The 22322-nt window shown below is 35.9% G+C and overlaps 1 protein-coding gene across 1 annotated transcript in view; it reads left to right on the top strand.

Moving 5' to 3' along the window:
• TMEM196 (transmembrane protein 196) overlaps positions 1-22322 on the top strand; it is a 49979-nt gene that overhangs the window by 26631 nt on the left and 1026 nt on the right. The window contains exons 2-3 of the mRNA XM_007455399.1: positions 14595-14651; positions 18882-19136. Of these exons, the coding sequence (XP_007455461.1) occupies positions 14595-14651; positions 18882-19136 (312 nt within the window). The remainder of the gene's footprint in view (positions 1-14594; positions 14652-18881; positions 19137-22322) is intronic.

The following is a 22322-nucleotide window of genomic DNA, read 5'->3' as shown; positions in this document are numbered from 1 at the left end:
TCCTGCTGAGGTAATTAATGGTCGTGACAATAAATAGCTCAGGACCCTGAGGACCCTAAAATGTCTTCTCTTTCATCAGAGAGAGATAGCATGGTGCCACATGTTTGTCACTGAACTCCAATTCTTTGAAAATTGATCATCTAGCCATGTGGTATATTACTCTCAGCTAAAATGTCAGTATATTTCATAGGATCCTACTTCAACCCCTTGTCAAAACTGTACCAACCGGTCCTCTGCATCCCAAGAGGTGGTCATTCAGTCACTCCCAAACATTTCCAAAGGGGCCTCATTAATTTTATGAGGAAGCCTAAGCTACTTTGTGGACAGGTCTGTTCATTGGAAAAATTTTTCTGGTAATGAGTGGAAATCTCCATTCATGTAACTCCTATCCATTATTCTTGGTTCTAGAATTTAAATCTAAAATTAATAGGCAACATTTTAGGCTATGCCCATTTCCCAGATAGGCTAAAGACCAGAATTTTGGATAATACTAGCTTCACCCTATGAATATGTGTATACTGCAGCACAAAATGTACCTGTTCATTTAAGTTCAAATAAGCTAAAAAAATATAGCTTATTTTTCAGCAGTCATGCAATGTCATGGACAGATATTTTAGTGGTCTCAGCACTTTAAAAGAAATAAAAATAAAGATCCTCTGAGTTATTTGATTTTTAAAAATCTGAATAGAAATCGGAATGAAATGCAAAAGAGTCACCATTTTTATTAAATCAATTCACAAAATACTCCAAAGAATGATTTCAATTGGGAGCAGATGACCACAGAAGTGGCCTCTGGCCCCTTGTCTCCTAAGACTTGATATCCTTTTGGAATCATCAGTATGGGGTCCTTCAAACAGGATGTGGGATGGAACACAGCCTGCATATTAAATGAGTAATGCACCAGGAAGGGGACCATTTCCATGCATCTTACAATTGCTTTGTTAATTTTGCTTTTGTATTCCTTTGTTTTTTTAATCAATTTCCTTTGAAAACATCAGCTTATTTTAGTTGTGTTGAGGGGATAATAGAAAGGAATTTACTTTATGCTAGGTTTTACTTAAAACTGAGCTGCAGATATAGCTGGGAACCTCGAGCTAAGTATGATAGTGGCTTTGCGGAAAAAGATAAAAAATTTCCAGGGGAAGGTTAAAGCTAAGGTGATAGTCATACTTATATAGCTGTCCTTCCTACCAGGGAGATTTTCCTAAAAAAGCTTTCCACTGGGGACATTTTATGCCTTGTCTATTAAAAAGAATCTTTTTGACAAGGTGCTTCTAATATACTTAGAGCTAATATGAAGCAGGGTGGAGTGCACAAAAAGCAATGATATGGGAACCCCAATTTTCAGTTTTCATTGAACTTCTGCCACTGACTTGCTGTGTGATTTTTTTTTTTGACATCTTAATTCCTCCATCTGCAAAATGGAAATATTAAGGAGTTTTTTCAGCCTTCCCAGAAATACTGGGAGAGAGAACCCAAATAGTAAGTGTTGTGAACTTCTGAAAAAGTAAACTATGGAAATTTGAGAATTTATACCAACAGAATACTTGAGAAACTGTTTCCATTCGGGGTTCTTCAACAGGAATCAAAATAAAGAGACTGGACGATGAGGATAAAGGTTCATCTGCTAAGACATCTTGTAAACTTTCTTCCAGTAAGGCAAATAGTCTTTGAGCTGAAGAATATTGATGGAGAGTGCAGCATTTCATATTTTCTCCAAAGCCTATAACCCAAGTATTTTTTTATGCTCCACAGTTATTTCTTTTTGTCACATTATTATTTCTTCCTGTAATCTTTGTGGGGTTTTCAGTAAAAGCACACCTTAACTCCAGGAAACAGAAAATCTGTCAGGCTTAATTTTTCTGCTTCTTTAAGAGCCAACACTTATCGTCTGGCTGTGTTGAGAGTTTAAGTTATTTTTTATTCACAGTCGTATCATCTTATAATACTACAAAGACGTGTAAGTGTCTGTGCCACTACTGGCATAATAAAGTTGCTGAGTAATAAAGAAGTGAATCAATGGAAGGCTGGAATAAGGGTTCAAAATTATTTTATGATGGTCTTCCTTATCCAGAGCAAGCCGAAAGCCATCCCATTTATAGCATGAATCAATGAAGCTCAGAAACCATCATTCAGAGCTCTTCTGAAACAATTCAGAAACTCAGCATCTTCCCTGGGTTTTTTATTAGCTTAAGTTTATAAATCTTCTTCACCACTATTGCACTCCAGTTACAGTGATTCCTTCCAAAATCTGGTCTTCAAAAACCTCACTCTCCAGATTGCTTTCCTAGAATCTACTAGTTTTAACGTCCTGATCATGTTCTTGTAAGATCGTACTTAAAATTTTTTAGGCAATGAGAAATTTATAATCGATTTTCAATTTTATGATTTCTAATGACCTCTTCTGAGAATTGATGTACAAATCTCCCTATTTACCTTGTCAAGGTTTTAGGGCTCTCTGCGAATCAAATTAAACCAGGTACAGGAATGATGGCTGCCGGCATTTAAAATCAGTTTAAAGTTAATTAAATAGGTATGTGGAGAGAAGGGACACTTCACCCTTAGCAATGTCAGGCGAGTTATAAATAGTGCTCTGCAACTCATTGATTACCCATGGTTTATAGAAACACCTTATTCTAGTTCACCCTTTCCAGTCTTTTGGTTTTCATAGTCCTATGATGTATACTGACAAGCTCTGGCATAAATATATTCAGGAAGAAAACTGTAATTTCCTTCCTGATCCAAAATATTCATTATAAGAACTGTAGCAAATAGAGAAAGCCTGGCTAAGTAAAATAAATTATAATACTGAACCACAGAGTGAAAATAAAATTTTCTGTGTTTATTTCACAAGACTAATCAACTGCTCCAGACTCTATTAAAAGAGATAGGGAGCCAGAGAAAGTTGGGCAAGAAAACTTCCCTTTTGTTAATGCCCTGTAAAAAAGCAATTCTCTCACTTCTGAGAGGCTCTGTGTGGAATACTGATAGCCCCACCTTTGCTTCAGTCTAGGTGTTCTGATCACCAGAAATGATTCATCATCATGGGAAACAGAGAAGGAAAAAAAAAAAGCTTAAAAGACCTTAAAAGCCCCAATATACATACCACCATTTCTTTTTTTTTTTTTTGCGGTACGCGGCCCTGTCACTGCTGTGGTCTCTCCCGTTGCGGAGCACAGGCTCCGGACACACAGGCTCAGGGGCCATGGCTCACAGGCCCAGCCGCTCCGCGGCATGTGGGATCTTCCCGGACCGGGGCACGAACTCGTTTCCCCTGCATCGGCAGGCGGACTCTCAACCACTGCGCCACCAGGGAAGCCCAAAATTCCCTTTATTCAATTCATTTTTCTTCTGGAGGATTGAGAGACTATCAAAATGCTTTGCAAAATAAAAGGTTTATTTCCGCTACTATTATGAATGTGTAGAACTGCAAAACCTTTTCTAAATAAAGATGAAATATGATGGTTGTTGAAGGTAAAGCTGCATCTACTTTAATATGTAGTGGTTTATGATTCGTTATACTTAACTGAGAATAAAACCGCTTTCAGCCTTCAGTCACAATTATCTGTGATCGGCTCCATTAATTTCAAAAGGACTGAACCCAATTCTTGTAAATTATTCTGTGGCACTTTTGGATTTGTGCCTGAAAGCTCTGACCGTAGCAGATTCCAAACTCAGTTCACCAGGCAAAACCATCCTTGCATAAAAGCAAGCAAATGAAGGCCTTAGTGTTGTGATTGAAGAGAGACTAGCACAGCTCCTTGGCTCCAGAATATGGGCTGCCATCCTCCTTTCCAAATATGCATTCTGAAAACATATAGATTGGGGAGTTTTTGCTAGTTTTTTTTTTTGTTGTTGTTGTTGTTATAAATACTCACAAGAGGCATGGAACTTTGAGTCATTCACCAATCTATGTATCTATTTATCTTGCCTGCTTAGCCACAAGACGGAAGTCGTTCTCTAGTAAGGATGAATCTTCATGGGCTATTCTTTCCTATACCTGACTAATAATTTGGCCTTGAGCAAATAGGGGGCTACTCACTTAACTTTTTGAATAGGTAATACCTGTACATGGCTTAAAAATAAATAACCAAAAGTATTCAACGAAAAGTCTAGTCTCCTTTATCCAGCTGGCATCAGTTCTCCAGCCCACATAATCAGTCTAGTATATGTTTCTTACATGTTTTTCCAGAATTACCTTATGGGTGTAAGGGCAAATATGTACATAGATTATTAATATTTCTTGTCTTTTTATACAAAAAGTAGTTTATTACATACACCATGTTGCATCTTGCTTTTTTCGTTTAACTATATATGGTAGAGAACTTTCCATATCAGTGTATAGAGAACATTCTCACATGTTTTTAATAGATGCAGAGAAGTCGGTTGAATTTAATCAGCTCTCTACTGACTGACAATTGAGATTGCTCCTCTTGTATTGTTGCTAACAATGCTAAAATAAATAATTTGACACATAGATTGTTTTGCACACTTGCAGCTATATCTGATAAATTCTCAAATGCAGGATTTCTGAGGCAAATGAGATATACAGATATGCTTGTATATGTATATGTGTGTGTATGTGTGTAATATATATGCATATATATATAAAATTTTGATAATTGTTGACAAGTTCTTCTCAGTAGAGTCTGTATAAATTCATCTTTCCACAAGCAATGTATGACAATCTGGTTTCCCATATCTTTGCCAAGATTATCACACTTTAGGATTCTCACCAATCTGATTGGAAAAAATGTATCTGAGTTCATTTGAAATTACATTTCTCTCACTATAGATGAAGTTGAGCATTTTCACGTTTAGCAGTCATTTGTATTTTAGGGAAGTATCTTTTCATACGCTTTGCCTGTTTTTCTGTCAGATTGTTAAATCTTTTTCTTACTGATTTCCAGGAGTTCACTTTAATTTAGGGAGATTAGTCTTTTGTTTATAAACTGCAAATATTTTTTCCAGTTTGTCACTTTAAACTTGTTCATAATTTTCTACCATGTAGCAATTTTTTGCTTATTTTCTTGTTTTAATTTTTGAACAAATCAGTCTTATTTCATGGGCTTTAATCATAATTAAAAGGTCTTTGTAACTTCAAAGTAATAAAAGAATTCCTCTTCTAGTATTTTTATGATTTAGTTTTAAATATAAATCATTAGTACATTAGGCTATTACCCTGTCATGTAGTAGAAAGTGTATATATCTAGTTTCATTTCTTTTTCCAGATGGATACACAGATGTCCAAACACCACTAACAAAATAGTCTGTTTTTTCATAAATGTTTAGAGATGACATTTTATTATATACTAAATTTCATATACATTCTGTCTATTTCTAGGTTTTATAATTCTATTCTTCCATTCGGTTTTTCTGTCCATGTGTCAATGTCATTGTTTTAATTATTGAAGGTTTATAATATGTTTTGATATCTGATGCTAACATTCACCCTCATTGCTCATCTTTGCCAGAGTTTTACTGACAAAGTTTAGGTATTTTGTATTAATTTTTGGATCATGTTTCCAGTTAAAAAATTGATCCTTTTGTTGTTTTTTTTTGAATTATGTTAAATTAACAGATTATAAAGTACTAGCATAATTTTTATGTTAAAGCTTTTTATCCAAGATCATGTATTTTTCCATTTGTAAAAGTATTCTGTTACCTTATTTATTAATGCTTTTAGGGTTTATTTTATTCATTAAAACTTGTATTATAAATGTATTTTTAAGAATTTTATTATTTCCTATTGAAAATGGGATTTCTTCCCTTACAGCCTCCAGTAGGATGTTGTTTGTCTACTTTAATTTATTAGTTTCCATATATTAATTTGTGCCTTGCTACCTTACTAAATCATCTTATTTTTTGTAGTGAATGTTAGAGTTGATTCTCTTGGAAATTTCATGAGTTAATCATACAATCTGCAAACAATGATAGTTTTAACTCCTCTTTTCCAATTTTAATACCTTTAATTTCGTTCTGCTATCCAATTGCATTGTCTAGTTGTGTAGTAGCTCCATTCCAATATTCAACAAAAGTAGTGATGCTGGGCATACTGATAATGTACATGACTTATTGCTGCTGGTGTTGACAATGTTCACCTGGCTGAGGTAGTGTTTGTTAGATCTCTCCTCTAAGTTACTCTTTTTTCCCCCTTTTCATATGATACTCTTTGGAAGGAAGTCTTTATGTGTGGACCACACTTAGGGAGTGGACCACACCTCTCTGAGAGTGAGGTATCTACATAAAATATTTGGAATTTTTCTGCATAGATTTGTCTCTTCTCCATAGTTATTTATGTATTTATTTATCCAATCATTTATTTATATCAGTACGGCCCCATGAATATTTATTGTACTCATTGGTCACAATAATACTATTTTATTTGTTTTGTTGCTCAAATTGTTCCAGCTTTAATCATTGGGAGCTCTTTCAATTGGCCTCTGTATCCCTCTGACAAACCTCAATCAGTGTGGGTTTTTTGTTTGTTTTTTGAGCATCTCCATACTTTCTGACACTACAGTGTGCTCCTAGCCCATGTCATATATTTTCTGCTGCATTCCAAGGAACAGACATTTCTTTAAGGATTTGTGGTTCCTTTTACTGGAGGACAGTTTTAGAAACCAAGAGCCGAGTGATAGGTGTGTTCTTTGCTACTAGTATCATTACATCTAGGCCCTCTCAGCTGATGGCAAGAAAACGTGTGTATACTAATGTGTATATTCACAGAGCTATAAATAGTTCTATATGTAGCTATATTTGTAAATATTAAGTTAAAAATTACTTCACACTGCTATCTACAATGCTAATCTGTTACCATATGGATCATTCTAGGCTGTTCCCCATGCTTATCTATAAACTCGCGCTCCAATACTAAGAAACCTGTCTCCCACCATCCTTCATCCATTTAATTTAATTGTTCAATTTTAGTATACATATATAGTAGGATCAGAATTGTTAATCAGTAACCCTGTAGGAAACAACTTTGTCCGACAGAGTATGGTGCTTATGTACAGTTTCTTTTGCCTTTACTTACTCAGGTCAGTATCTTTTCCCTCGCCTCCTTCAGGGAAACCATTTCATACATTCATTGTTATACCGTAGATTGCTTTGTCACATTCTGCATTCCATCCTGTGATTCCATGACCCTCGAAATGATTTTTTAAATTTGCGTGCATTAAGGTTTATTCTTTGTGCTCTCAAGTTCTGTGAGTTTTGACAAATGTGTAGTGTCATGTAACCATAATTACAATGTAATACAGAAGAGTTTCACTGCCTTAAAAATATCCTCTAGTCACCTATTCAACTACCTCTACCTTCCCCCAAACGCTGGAAACTACTGAGCTTTTCACTGTCTCTTTTGTTTACTTTTTTCAGGATGTCATATAATTGGAATCATATGGTATGCAGACTTTTTAGACTGGCTTTTTTCATTTAGCAATATACATTTAAATTTCATACATGTCTTTGAGTATCTTGATACCTCATTTATTTTTTATCACTGAATAGTATTTCATTGTATGGATATACCTGGTTTATCCGTTCACCTATTGAAGGACACCTTGGTTGCTTCCAGTTTTTGTCAGTGATGAACAAAACTGCTATAACGTGGCAAATTAGATGGGTAAATACCTAAAGGCACAATTGTTAGATCATATGGAAAGACTATGTTTAGCTTTGTAAGGACTGCCATGCGGTCTTCCAAAGTAGCTGTACCATTTTCCACTCCTATAAGGAATGAATGAAAATTTCCGTTGTTCCACACTACCAGCAACTGGTATTTCCAGTTTATTTTAAATTTTAGTTATTCTAATAGCTGTGTAGTGGTATTTCATTGTTGTTTAAATTCATGAGTTTTTAACAATAAATGATGGTGAATATCTTTCCATATGTAACATCCTTAGATCTTCTTTGGACAGATGTCTGTTAAGATCTTTTCCCCAAGTGTTAATTCAGTTTTTTGGTTTTTATTGTTGATCATGTTTTTATCTCAACCTATTTCCTTGCAATATTTTTCCAATGATGATTATTTGCATCAGTTTCTTTATTATGCCTGTTTTCTTAATTCCCAACACAAAATTAGTCAGATTCTTCCGGATAATAGTGTATCATGCTCAATTCTAGATCTAGTTAACTAAAACAAAACACAGAAAATTTAGGGAAGATCAGGATTTCTCTTAAGAGAAAAATCTATTAGCAATGACGAAAGACACTGGCTAGAATAAGCTTAAAAATTATGAAAGAGTGCTCTCTATTTCTGTGAACCATTAGAGACCAAACAGCCCTGACACTTTGAACTTATGTTACGAACAAGGACTTTGTGTTTCTCCCTTGAAGAGCACTTTATTTGGCTTCATATTTGTTGGTATCTCACTGAGAGTAATTAAGGGGAATATCACTGCTTCAATGAAGAGCTCTAAAATGAGTAGGCCTGCTGGCAAAGCACAGGTGAACATATTGAGTGCAATTCCAGACCATGAGAGCACGTTGGAGTCACCTGCGAAGATTAAAACATTGATGCCTGAGTCCCAGCCTGGAGATGCTGATTCTTTTTTTTTTTTTTTTCTTGCGTTATGCGGGCCTCTCACTGTTGTGGCCTCTCCCATTTGCGGAGCACAGGCTCCGGACGCGCAGGCTCAGTGGCCATGGCTCACGGGCCCAGCCGCTCCGCGGCATGTGGGATCTTCCCGAAACGGGGCACGAACCCGCGTCTCCTGCATCGGCAGGCGGACTCTCAAGCACTGCGCCACCAGGGAAGCCCGATCCTGATTCTTAATTGGCCACGGAATCAGGAATTTTAAAAGCTAATAAGCAGCCAGGTTTGAGAATCACTGCCTTCGGACAGGCTTTCCAACTTGATAAACTTTCCTCATTTTACACATTTAATTAATTGATACTGATACTGGAGTCACTAGAGAAATGAGATCCCAAAAGAAAAGAAGCCCATGACAGAGAGGACATCCTTAGGAGTCTAGCCAGGTGTCATGTAAGAAAGTCAAAATCATATCAGCACAGTATCCGGAAGACTGTGAGCTACTTTGGCATGCTAGCATTTTGTGAGCTAAACTACAAAATAATCCTGTTAGAGACTTCAGTTATTATTCTTTAACAGGTGATTGAAGTAGAAAAATATTCAAGAACTGATGGTAACAAAACAAATCATCAAACTTTTAATCCAGGTACAAGGAGAAATATACCATTTTAATCAGAGAGATTTCTTTTGAATCAATTTCTCAACACTTATTATTTTTTGTGTGTTTTCCTAATAGTTTTTCTATACTGTTTTAAAGAAACTGATTAATTTTGATGAAACTGTATAAATCAGTAAATGTTACCAAAGCATTAAGTTCAATTTGTGGTTCATCTCATTATCTTGAAGGGGAAAAAAGTACCATTTCTACTTTCGAATGTGTATATCTTCTGTAATTGGCTAGTGAATTTCAGTGAAAATTAATTCCCCTGAGGTGGTTAAATGTTACGTGAGAAAAATTTTAATAAGCTGTCTAAAAATAAGATTGGCCCACTGTCTTTCATAATCCCATCTGCCCAGCACTTTCTTGTTCTCCTAGCCAGCTGATAGAACCATTGCTTTTATCTGCTTCCATTACAACCATGATTCCCAAATTTTCCATTACATAATTTAAATAGAAATTCTACAATAACCTTTTTTCTCTTAGTCCTTTTGCAAAATAAGCTTCTTGGACAGAAAGAAATAGTAATAAGGAAGTCATTAACTAGCATCTAGGTCAGGGCTGAAGGAGAAAGAGAGGGAGAGAGAGACATTGAGAGAAAGGGAAAACCAGTGAGAGAGAGAGAAAGAGAAAACCAGTAAGGAAAGAGGTTTTCATTCATGTTAGGAAAGTTTTAACAAATCTTTTCCTCTTTACCTAGCAGAGTGTCTCTCCCTCTCTCTCTTCTCCCTATTATTAGAGAAATTGAATACATTCACCTATGTTCTGATTGCTTTACATTACTGAAATTATTTACACCAACTTATTTTATAGTTTCACTTTATTTCCACTCATTTTTCAAACTTTCCTGACATCTGTTGGTTCAGTCTTTATTGTCGTTGTTGTATTTTTTCTCCTTTTATTCTTCTGGTCTTTGATATTTTAATGCACAAATTTAAACTTCTACTTTTCTATCAATATCTGGCACATTAGTGCCTCTAGTACTCTGCCAGACGATACAAGAATCTTAGAACATTTTACTTACATGGTCTCTAACTCTAACCCACCATCTCTCATGCCAGCATCACCTGGGATATTCATTCTAAACTGATATTATTTTTTCTAATCAATACATTTCTATTTAAAATATTTCCTGTTTTTGCTTTATTTTGTGCTCTTGCTACTGTATTTCTTTCTTAACTCATGTCTTCCCCTGTTTGTTTTCCTGAAGAACAACTTCTAGTTCTTTTAACAGCTTCTAATTCTTTTAGACACTGTCATGTGAAATAATGTTTTGGAGCCTGTATTAGTTTCCTATTGCTGCTAGAACAAATTGCCATAAACTTAGTGGCTTAAAATAACAGAAATTTATTCTGTCACAGTGCTGGGAGGCAGAAGTCTAGAATGGGTCTGCAGGGCTGCATTCTTTCTGGAGGCTCCAGGGGAGAGTCCCATTTCCTTACCTTTCCAGATTACAGAGGCCACCTACATCGTTTGCCTCATGGCTCTCTCCCCCCATATTCAAAGCCAGCAGTGTAGCCTCTTCAAATATCTTTGTCTCTGTGTCTTCGTCTAACTTTCTTTTGACCTTCTTGTGTTCCTCTTAAGGGACCTGTGATTACATTCAGCACCTACCTGATCCTACATTTAGCACACTGATCTCCTCATCTTGAGCTTCTTAATTTAATCACATCTGCCCAAGGCTTTTTTGCCATATAAGGTAACATTCATGGATTCTGGGGAATAGGATGTGTGTATATTGGGAGCCGTTATTCAGCCTACCACAGTTTTTTTGCCCAAATGAGTACATCTCTTTGTAATCTCTTGTGTAAATGAGAGATTGGCTGAATGTACAGCACAAATTCAAGTTATTCTTTCAAAATCTTGTATTTTTTCTTAATATCTTCTTTTAGGCTGTTAGTGTGAAAGGTGGAGTCATCCTGGTGAGGAACTGATTTTACTGTTACAATGATTATCTTTGGTGCATCAAGTCTTCAAATTCCATTAATGGAGGGCTGTGGTTACCTGAACTTTTTCAGTGTCAGTGCCTCACCCTCAGCTTTCCATTGTCCCTGGTCACTTCTAGAAACGTTATTAGTCTGTAGTTTATTCACTTTTTCTTACTGTTAAGGTGGTATTGCTTTAGGCTTTCTACATCCTAAGCAACAGCAGAAGTCTCCATGGACCTTTCATTAAGAAAATCCACTCAAAATTTAGAATGCTATTTCCATAACAGCTCCATTTCATTCTACAATGAGTCACAGCCTTAGTTATCTATTGAATTTAATCTAAATTGAAATCAAACAAATTCCACCTGGAGGAATTAACTAGTTTTATTACATAGTTGCCCTTGATGCCCTATCATTAGATTGCTTCATTTATATAACTTCCTAGTAAGAGCAAAGCAAATAATTCTCCCTGGATTAAAATTAAAATTAAGCAAATAATTCTCCCTACCTTCTCAGACATAAAATTATATTGTCTCATGTAAAACTGTATATCTAATTCAGGATAGAGACAGAGATATAGATATCCAGCTATCAGTTTTACTTTTTTTTTTTTAAACTAATTTGTTTTTCACTTGTTTCATAATTTCTGTAATGTGGGTCAGTGTTCTGCATCCTGGATAAAGTTATGCTGAACAAAAATAGTATCTTGAAATACTATAACAGACTCCTTATATAGTAAGGTACACTTAATTTTAGACTGTGATACAATGAATTAATCTTATAATTACTTTTATTACAACAAAAATTAACAAATGGCAAGGGTAAAGAGTGCAATTATAGATGACGAGGTGTCATTGAATGCTTATGGTTGGATCTGCTAGCATAATGCAGACTGCACTAACACTGAAAAATCCTTTTGTAAAGCATTCCCATTACATTATTAGAAATAAATTAATTTAGACACTTAATCAAGCCTGAGATTTTATGTGTGATCTGTGACCTTGATGTGTGACCTTGAGTAAGTCACTAAACCTGTCTGGACCGCTCGTTTCCCATCTTTTAAGATCCCTTGTGGTGCTATGACTTGGGGTAAAGTTAGCCAATAAAATAAAAGATTATTTACTGCTTTTTTGTGCTTCTTTTACTCTTTTCTGTAAACTGTGATGACTAAACTCAAGCCAGGATCCCTTAAAGCCTCCTCAGAATTGCATAATTTTGTATACTTCCCATTACATGGGTCTGTTTTTTCTCATGTTAGTTTTCTCTAAGGAGTGTGGATTTTGGATACCCAACAGAAGTATTTACACTGCAGGCCTGCTTGAGAGTGGAAAAACATTGTTGGATTCCCTTCCTACTCTACCTTCCCCCTCCCCAAATTTCTTAGAGGTACAATAGGAAGAAGCAATTTTATTGCACTTAGTTTTTCCAACCAAGTGAATGGAGAGTTAGGTTGGAGAGCTCTGCTTATGGTCCTGAGGTCCCCTTGGGCTTTGTTGTGAATAAATAATGGCAATATTTATAGATTTCAGAAAGATCCAAGGAACACAAAACTGCACTGCTTTCAAATTATTTCAAGAATGAGTTCTGGGTGAATGAACTTTCAGGGTGAATAATGGGTTAGTCAGGGAAGCAGGAGTAAGACATGCTGAAGCTTTGATTTGGAGCTTGGAAGCACTGAGAGGCACGGAACTGGTCCAAACTGGAATGAGTTGAGCATAACCTTGAAAGGTCTGAGATGGGATCAGTAAGAAAGGGTCCATATGAGGACAAGATCATCTAGACTTAGAACACAGAGAGGGGTGAGAAGTAGTCACTCAGAAGTTGCTTTTTAAGGCTTCTGAAAATTCTGCATGTATTCACATTTTATAAAATTCTGAGTTTCTATCATGGCTCATGGTTTTATGGTATGAAAATTATTCTGTTAGATCTATTTATATAGTACGTCAACACTTTGTCTGTTATATACTTTCTGAATATAATCCCAATTTTATTTTTTGCCTTTGAGAGTTATGGTATTTTTTACTAACAAAATTATAATTGTATGTGTTAGTATTTGTAAGTATTTTCCGTTTTGGTCTGTGACTTTGCTGCTATGTTTAGAAAATCCTTCCCACTTCTCTAAAATCATATAAATCTTTTACTTTATTATCTCCTACCACATTTTTTTTTATACATTTAACTGTTCAGACTGCTTTGTAGGCATTTGGTGTATGATGTTAGATGATGAAGATTAACAAATTGTCCCAATTACGTTTATTAAATAAATAGTTCTGATCTTTTCCCCATGAATTTGAAAGTCATCTATATTGTATACCAAATTCTTATATATCTTTGTGGTCCCTTATCTGTCTTGCTGCGTCATTGCTTGCTTTATAATCATTTTGTTCCCCTGTGTGAAAAGTTCCCTGCAAAGGTAAATTTTTCTTACCTATTATTTTTAATCAAATTTTGTTGGTGCTTCCCACAAGCATATTACTTATTTCAGATAATCCTTAGAGTATTTTGATGTGTATATTTTAAAATCTATTCATGTGTAAAATACTCAGATAAAACCACGTATATTATTAGTTCTGACTTGAGATAGCAACATTTAAAAGAAAACTCAAATGAAAACAAGCTTAACCATATTCAGTTTTCTTTGCTAATCTGAAAGCCCTTATTAATGAGTTTATTATTTTACTTATATGGTTTACTTCCAGCAAAAGTATGCACAAATGGCCCTAAACGTTTCTCTCCAAATTAAACAATTTACCCCTTTCTGATAACCAAAATGTGTAATAGTGTGGAACTGGTAGACAATTTCATGCAGCCGCTTTTGCAAAGCAGTTATGTCACCAATGTACTTATTTACAAGTAATTACATACCACTGATAGCTTCATCCTGTTGTGTTCTTCTGACATTTCTGGTAGAATGAGGAGGCAGCTATTTTACCTGACACAGTTTGAGAGGTACAAAGAATATCTCTACGGAAAAAACATCTCCCTATCTGATGCCTTCTCTTTTTATGTGTGTTATATTCCCTTCCTCTAGCAGAGCCAATTGATTTCTAATTACTTAGTATGAAGGAATGTACCATACAGCCATACCAGTGAATGTATCATACCACTTTGCTCCCGAGAAAATAGGAAGGGATAAGAAGACGGTGAAAGTAGACAGGAGGAACAAAACTCTAAACTCATCATTTAGCCTGGCGGTAAAGCAGATTCAAGTTTTGCTTAAATTCCTCGGTAAAACAGATTCAAGTTTTGCTTAAATTCCACAATCACCTATATCAACTTTGCACAAAACTTTCATTAGAGTTTGCATTTTTATCCCTTACTATTCTAGAATCGGGTATTTTCCTTTTCAGCTTTTGATGGGAATGTAAAATTTTCAAGTTTCCCTGGAGAAAGTGTCATGAGTGAACTATAAACTAAAAACTAGGAGTTCTCTTATCTTTGGATATGAAATAATTGTTATTCTTTTCCTTTTCAGTTTCTTCTTTGTGGCATATGTGGAATATTGTGCGCCAAAAAAAAATCTGGACTTGTCGTAAGTTTTTGCTTTGTTTGTATTGTGCATTGAAGTGTTTGAAATGTAAGAATTCAAAAAGGGAAATGATGACTAGCCAACTTTCATATCCTGAATGTTACTCATTTAGGATAAAAAGAAGACTGACAAATCCTGGCTTTTTTCTTTTCAAAGAAAACCATCAAGATTATTATAGACTATGACAAAAGAAACGAGAAGCTTTGATATACTCTTTAAATGCATGAATCTGCAACCCTTAATGACTGCTGTGGATGGCAGTCTCCACTTTTCGTTTATAGATTCCCAGACACTCACAGGAATCCTTCATTGAGCTGAAAAAGACAGAGCTTGAGTTCATGGGAAATTTAACTGTTTAGATATGGAACTGGGCCTAAAGATTACTAGCCTTGACTGTGAAGTTAATTTTACAAAGCAGCAAAACAGCTGTGTTGTTATAGTTGTAGTTAATTCCCAAAGTTTTTAAATTTAATTTTATTTTATGACTGTAAATGCAAATGTAAGCATTCTCAGAAGTTTTATGGTACTGCTGTGGGTTTTGGGGGTTGTGGAATACACTCCCAGTTCACTCTGATATTGGCTGGAGGAGGATTTCTGTGTGCTGCAGTGTGGATTCCCTACTGTCTTTCATGACATTTTTTGAGAGTTAGAAAGTAGGAAAAGGCATGTTTATTTTTTTGAGGACAATAGGAAATATCATAGACCTTTATAAGTTGGCAAAATTAATATTGTACATGGACCCTAGAAAGTGGTCTTTGAGACTGAAAAAAGGAGAAGGGGACCAGGATACCAGGGAAGGGGAAGTATTGTAGTCATTTGTTCAACTCCTTTTTTTTTTTTTTTTTTTTTTTTTTTTTTTTTTTTTTTTTTTTTTTTTTTTTTTTGCGGTGCGCGGGCCTCTCACTGTTGTGGCCTCTCCCATTGCGGAGCACAGGCTCCGGACGCGCAGGCTCAGTGGCCATGGCTCACGGGCCCAGCTGCCCCGCGGCACGAACCCGTGTCCCCTGCATCGGCAGGCGGACTCCCAACCACTGAGCCACCAGGGAAGCCCCTCAACTCCTTTTTCTAATCACAGTTTTCTTTGTGAGAATACCTATTGCGACAAAAAGGATGAAGCCCCCATTGCTTTAGATATGTGAGATGTAACTTTTAAAAATTACAATAAGGGAAACCTTTGGATAAAAATTTTTTTGGAGGCTTGTAATTTGCATTTGTGCTTCTCCCATCACTCTTTACTATGGTTTGCTTTCTTTCTATGCTTTTCCTCTATCAAGACTCTTCATGGCTATATAGTAACAATTTCTTGGAACATGGATGAAAGAAAAGGAAAGGAATAAAGGAGAGAAGGAACAAAAGAAGGAAGGAAGGAAAGAAAGGGGGAGGGAGGGAGGGAGGGGAAGTAATGAAAAGGGAGGGAGAGGAGAGGGAGAAAGGAGGAAGGGGGAGGGGAGGGCCGGGGAGGGGGGAGACATCTAAGTCAGTCTGGGCTGCTGTAACAAAGTACCATAGACTGGGTGGCTTACAAACAACAGAAATTTATTTCTCACAGTTCTGGAGGCTGGAAGTCCCAGATCAGGGTGCCAGCATAGTTGGATTCTAATAAGACTCTCTTCTGGGTTGCAAATTTCTGGCTGTGTTCTCACGTGGCAAAAGCGGGAAGCGGGCTCTCTAGAATCTCTTATAAAAACAGGGACCCCGTTCATGAGGGCTCCACCCTCATGACCTAATTATCTCCCAAAGGTTCTGCCTCCAAATACTATAATATTGGGGATTAGGCTTCAAATATGAATTTTGGAGGGACACAAACATTCAGTTCATAGAAGAAGGAAAAGGAAGGGATTTTTTTAAAGGCCACTAGCATCTTTTCTGTTTTCCTAATTCTCTTATAAGTTATAAAAAATAATTATAAAATCTGAGCTTTTTAGAAACTACCATCCACTTTATCCTCCTGTACCATCTGAGGTTCCCATAGATGACATTAAGTGCCTAAGATTCTCTACCCTTTAATCAAGTTGTGTGAAAATTTCTCCACTCCAAATAACTCAAAAGTCTAGAATCTCTAGTCTGGTAAGATTTAAAAATAGTATATGGTTATAAACTTGGTACAGATTTTAACGTTTTAATTCCTGGGTGAGAATGTTCTGTCTGCACATGTTGATGAAGTGTCATGCCTTTAAGGAATTAATGGCAATAACATCAGGAAAGATAGTGTTTTCCTGTAATAGTCTATTAAATTTGTTATTTATTTTATTAATTAACGGTAATTCATTATTTGAAGGCTAGAATGTAATATCTTTCCATATTTTCTGGGAATGAGTAAACACCAAAATATATTCCCAAGAAACAGCATGTCATTTGAATATACTTTAAAAGGAAATATAACTGATTGATTGTATTTGACATTGGGAGCTACAATTCCCACTTGGGGTGATTTGTTGATTTGGTAATTGACATTCAATGCTATATTTCATCAACCATTAGAAGATTATACTCATCCATCACTGGGTTTTCAGTTTGGGTGATAAGTACAGAAAGACACAATCAGGAATGCTGAATTAAGTTAGAGAAACAAAACAAACTACCTGTAGTTCTTTCTGCCCATTGTTCTATTTCATACATCCATGGCCTTACCCTTTGCTGAGAACTACATGCACTTAGCCCAGATGAACTGCTGTCAAGGAGGCCTTGTCTGAAACCCCTGGTTGGGCTACATTCGCCTGCTCCGTACTCCAAGGGCTACCTTTCATCCTTCTTTCTTAATATTTGTCATAATATGTTGGAACGTTGGATCTTCTCTCACACAAGGCTGCAGTGTTCTCAAGGGGAATAACTATGAGCTGTTCTTTTCTTGTAATGACAACTGCTGCCTCACTCATGGCCTAACAGATGCTAGGTGCTCATTAAGTGTTTGCTAAATTCACCTAACTGTCAACAGAAAATAATACCTAATAAAGTAAAATTAAATGCTAAAGTAAGTTATATAGCTGTTTGCCCCGTGGACTTATGCCAAAGGAGATCAGTCAAGTCCAGGAATGCTTTCTGCGGAAGTTAGGACTAGATTTATGTCAGTCTTCCATCTAGGGAGCCAAGAAAGAAGCAAAATAATTTCCAGGAAATGAAAATATCATTGAAATGGGAATGAACAAGCTATACTGAGGGACAAGGGAGGTGATTAGAGTAGAGACAGTGTTCCAGAGAAAAATGGAAATAGGGTTGGATAATTAAATTAGTATCACACTATAAAGTATCATCAAAGCTCATGGGAGAATTTAGACTAGATACAAATACAGAATAAAATTATTAAGGCTATTGGAATATTCAATTAAATTTATTAAACACGCATAGAACATTTACTGCACAAAAGGCATTGTGCTTGGTTCTGCCAGAGATCCTATGATATTTAGGTTGAATTAAAAACCCCTAGCTCTATTAACAGAGACCCAGATCAAGCGAAGAGTAGGATCAAAAGCAAAGCTACATCCTGCGTTTCTCCATAACAGTCAACCAAACAGTGATTTTGGACTATCTGTTGTGTGGTGTCACAGAGTAACAGAAGATTTGTAACATAAAGCTCCAGTTCCTAGAGGGTCCCTAAACTGTCTCTTGGGAAAATAGATACTAAAACAATAAAATTCTTATAAATGAAAAAAAAAGAAAAAAAAAGAAAAAAGGAGTTAACTAAATTCCCTAAGCTCACACAACTAGAGGAGTACGAGGAGTTTTGAAGCTCATTGGAACTAATGACATTTCAGGGAGAAGACATTTAAATATTGGGGGGCGGGGGTGGGAATTAACAGTGAGACCGTAATTTGAGTCAAAAAATCTGGATTCAGTTCCTAAATCTGAGTGTTAACTGCTCATCATTCGTTTTCCAAATGTATATCACCTCTCAGGATAGCCTGGTGGGTTAATTGAAATGCATAGTAGCACGCAATAGATATTAAATATTATTTAAATCTGAATCTACCTAGAAGATAAATTTTGCTTACTTCAGAGTTTTCATAAGAGTATCCCTGGCCTTTATATAGTCAACTATTAATTCCTGAAACACTGTGGTCTACGCCCTGTCCATTGAGTCAGAGTGCAGGGAATCTTGGTGACAAGAGAGCCCCTGTCCTCTAAGAAGCACCAAAAGCACCTTCTCTTTATTGTAACTCAGCCATCCTTGACGTGCAGCAGGTCGGTGCAGTGTGTTCCAGTCAGCTTTAACTCCCCCTCTCTTTTTCGTATCAGATGATCCTCTTTTCTGCCTGCTGCATCTGTGGACTCATTGGGGGCATCTTGAATTTTCAGTTCCTTCGGGCAGTGACAAAGAAGACCTCTTCCCTCTATCCCCTGCATCTCGCGTCCATGTCTCTTGCGTGCATTGGGATCGGGGGCTGCACCCTCTCTTCGTGGCTCACTTGTCGACTAGCCAGCTATGAACAGAGGAGAATGTTCTCAGAGAGGGAGCATTCTCTGCATCACTCTCATGAAATGGCTGAGAAAGTGAGTTTTGTACCTCTACCTCTCATTGCTATCACATGAAGACTGCAGTCAAATCTAGGTGAATCAACTTGCAGCTTTAGATGAGAATTTGAGGAATTGGATTTTATAAAAATTTGGCCCTATTGGACTAAGAATAGGAATTTAAAATTATTTTTTCCCTGTAATTCTGGGCACACCTATTTTTGACATAATTTTCTCTATCTATATAAAAACACAGCTCCTAAAATAGAACTAATAAAATATTGAATGTCTTATAAATATGGATTTTGAACGTATTGTACTGAGGAAAAACATAAACTAAAAGCACTCTCAACTCAATAATATCAGTTTTAGAAATCCGATGGATTCTCCTTTCTAACTCACCCCTTGTGCTTGTAAGTAGATGCATTTGATTATGTAAATTAGATTTTCACGCATAAAGGGGCCTTTTAGTAAGGCAACAAAAAGCCCTGCCTATCAGTGCAGATATTACAATACACATAAAGCTTCATTTAATTCTCATCTAAGCTTCATGCATATTTGGGTAGCTTTGCCTGTATTTTAAATAATGTTCCTTGCATAATTGTTTCATGATACCCATTCAAACAAGAAGTTACATTTATTGCATCAAAGGACAAATGATATAGTGAGCTGTCTGTGTTTCTTCTACATTTTGCCCATATTTCTTAATTCAGCTCCTGCTACTGGATCTGTTAAGGAAAAGATAAAACATTTGTAAAATAAACTCACTAAGATAATGGCCACATCACATCTCACTTGATATCATGGAAATAAAATTGCATAACAACAGAATAGAAGAAAGAGTAGCAAGAGTTACAGTTGCAAAGTTCTTTATAATGTGATTTTGAGAAAAAATATTCTGTAGTTTATGTGTTTCCCTTTCATATACAATTTATACACTCAAATAAGGAGAGTAGATGCTCTTAAATTGTTCCAAGAAAGCAATTTAAAACAGATCTACATGTATCCTTCAAAAAAGAATTAATAGTACAAATGGCAGGACTGGTAATTTAAAGAAATGGATTGTTAAAAATAGGTTATCATTATATATTTGGATAATGGCTCTTTTGTGCTCTATTTTTATACTAGTGTGATTTAGGTTTCTGTGTATATGCTTGTGCAATATTTATTGTATGATTGTTATATTTATATTAGAGATTGAGGGCTATTGAAATAACCGACTTGCCCAGCTGCCCGGTGGTGCCCCCGACACCAGAGTTACCTACAAGGTACGCTGATTTCTAGGGAGTTACCATGTTGTAATGTCACTGCAGGAAGCACTGCCTCTTCTAGGAAGCCATGATGTCAAGCAGATCAGTCTGGACTGATGCTGTGATATTGTTCCTCAAAGTATTGCTTTTGTGAGAACTACTTTGAGGACCTGACATAAACCAACGTGGCAAAGTCTTGCAGCTTGAAAGTTGGTTGAGTATTTAAAATATTCAGCCTGCCTGTAAGCATCCAAACACATTTCTGCTTGGATGATTTGTGACTCCTTTATTCTCTGCTACATCATGATTCTGACTCGATATCATCATTCACAGACCAGAGTTTTGTTTTTAATAATACATGTGTCTGATAAAGGCAAACTTTGTATCGCTCTCATGCTAAAGCTGCATGAGTAGATAAATTAAGTTTGACACTAATACAGTAAAAATTCTGTATAAAAGCTTTCTTCTTATAAACCTATCTGATATGATACATTTCAAATTTATTTCCCATATTTTATATTTCTGAAAATAAATAGTCACCATTCTTGCTTTGGTTAAAAAATATAATAAGAAATACAGGGAGTCACACAGATATTATGGCCCAACTGCAGAAAGTATATCCATTTGCAAACAGTCACAGTTGGTCCTGCCCAAATTTAAAGTATAATCTTGCTAAATTGGACATGCCTATCTGCAAATAAACTGAAGATACTTGAGCACTTAAAAACTAATTTTCACTGTTTTTTCCTACCAGTGATTTTTCTGTGTCCATATTAGGGTGACTTTAGTTAAGAAAATTCTTTCTTTTCGTAAGGTTTTTAAAAACTGGATTTTTTTCTTAATCCCACAATAAAAGTTTATACCTTAATTTTTTATGATTATTTTTAAGCTACTTTTTGAATGTAAAGTTATTTTAGGAGAAGAAAAGGCATCTATGAATCTTACTTTTATAAATTCCTTAGAAAATTGTTTTTGTCCTACTAGAAGGAATAGAAATAGATAGATGAGTAAATTTTTTTAAAGATCATTTTGGAGAGATCATTTCTGTTTTTCTTGCCACCAGTAGTGAGTTTTTAAATGAACCTCAAATCAGGTATCTTATCAATAAACTTACCCTCAACCCAAAAACCCCAATGTATTATCGGACCTACTTTCACAGATATATCTAGCAGAGACAGCCTCTCAGTTATAGTGAACCATTCCAGACTGTACAGGCAGGCTATTGGCGCCCAAAGAACTTCTCCACGTTTTGTCAGAGCTTTTACGCTAAACTGGTATGAGTTTTTAGGCCTTAGGTAATTCCTCAGCACCTTATTAGGGTAGGTATAGTGGATACCCACATACAACACTACCCTTATGGCCTGGAAGGGGCAAGGCACTTTGCACGGAGAGATGGGTCTTGATGTGAGAAGAGGAAGAGTCTTTGAATATTGTCTTCTTCCTCAGCATTTTCTTGACGGTAGCTCTACCCCGTGTTCTAAAAGACACCAAAGTTTTCAAAAGCACAGTTCCAAAATCAGACCAATTCCTACCTTCCAGTCCCTCACTGATTCTCCTAAGCAACTTTCAAAACCACCAAATCCAAGAAGTAAGCATCTGTATTTTACTCCATCTCCTATATTGAGTTTTCAAAGAGAAGATACTAAAAATGAGCCATGTGATATCTTTTCATTTCTGAAATAAAGATTTGGAAGAATTTCTAAAGTTTACAGAAGCAAACACATTACTTTTTACTTTTAATTCACCCAAACAGAAATTAGATATACCTGATAGGCTTAAGATCATTGAGAAAATAATTTATTTCAATTGGAGTCCTCTTTACAGCTCTTTTGCAAATAGGCTTGTTCAAGTGTGGAAAGATGTTTTCATCTATTTTTAGATAGTTTTGCCTAAATATTATTTATAATATGGTGCACTAACCATTATAAATGTGAATGGGCCGCACATGTCCTCATTACCTTTTATTGTGTAGGGA

The sequence above is a fragment of the Lipotes vexillifer genome, unplaced genomic scaffold, assembly GCF_000442215.2.
Source record: "Lipotes vexillifer unplaced genomic scaffold, Lipotes_vexillifer_v1.1 scaffold1314, whole genome shotgun sequence".
In the NCBI taxonomy this organism is placed as follows: Eukaryota; Metazoa; Chordata; class Mammalia; order Artiodactyla; family Lipotidae; genus Lipotes; species Lipotes vexillifer.
Note: the sequence above shows the minus strand (reverse complement) of the source record. Positions and strands in the feature narration are given on the sequence as shown.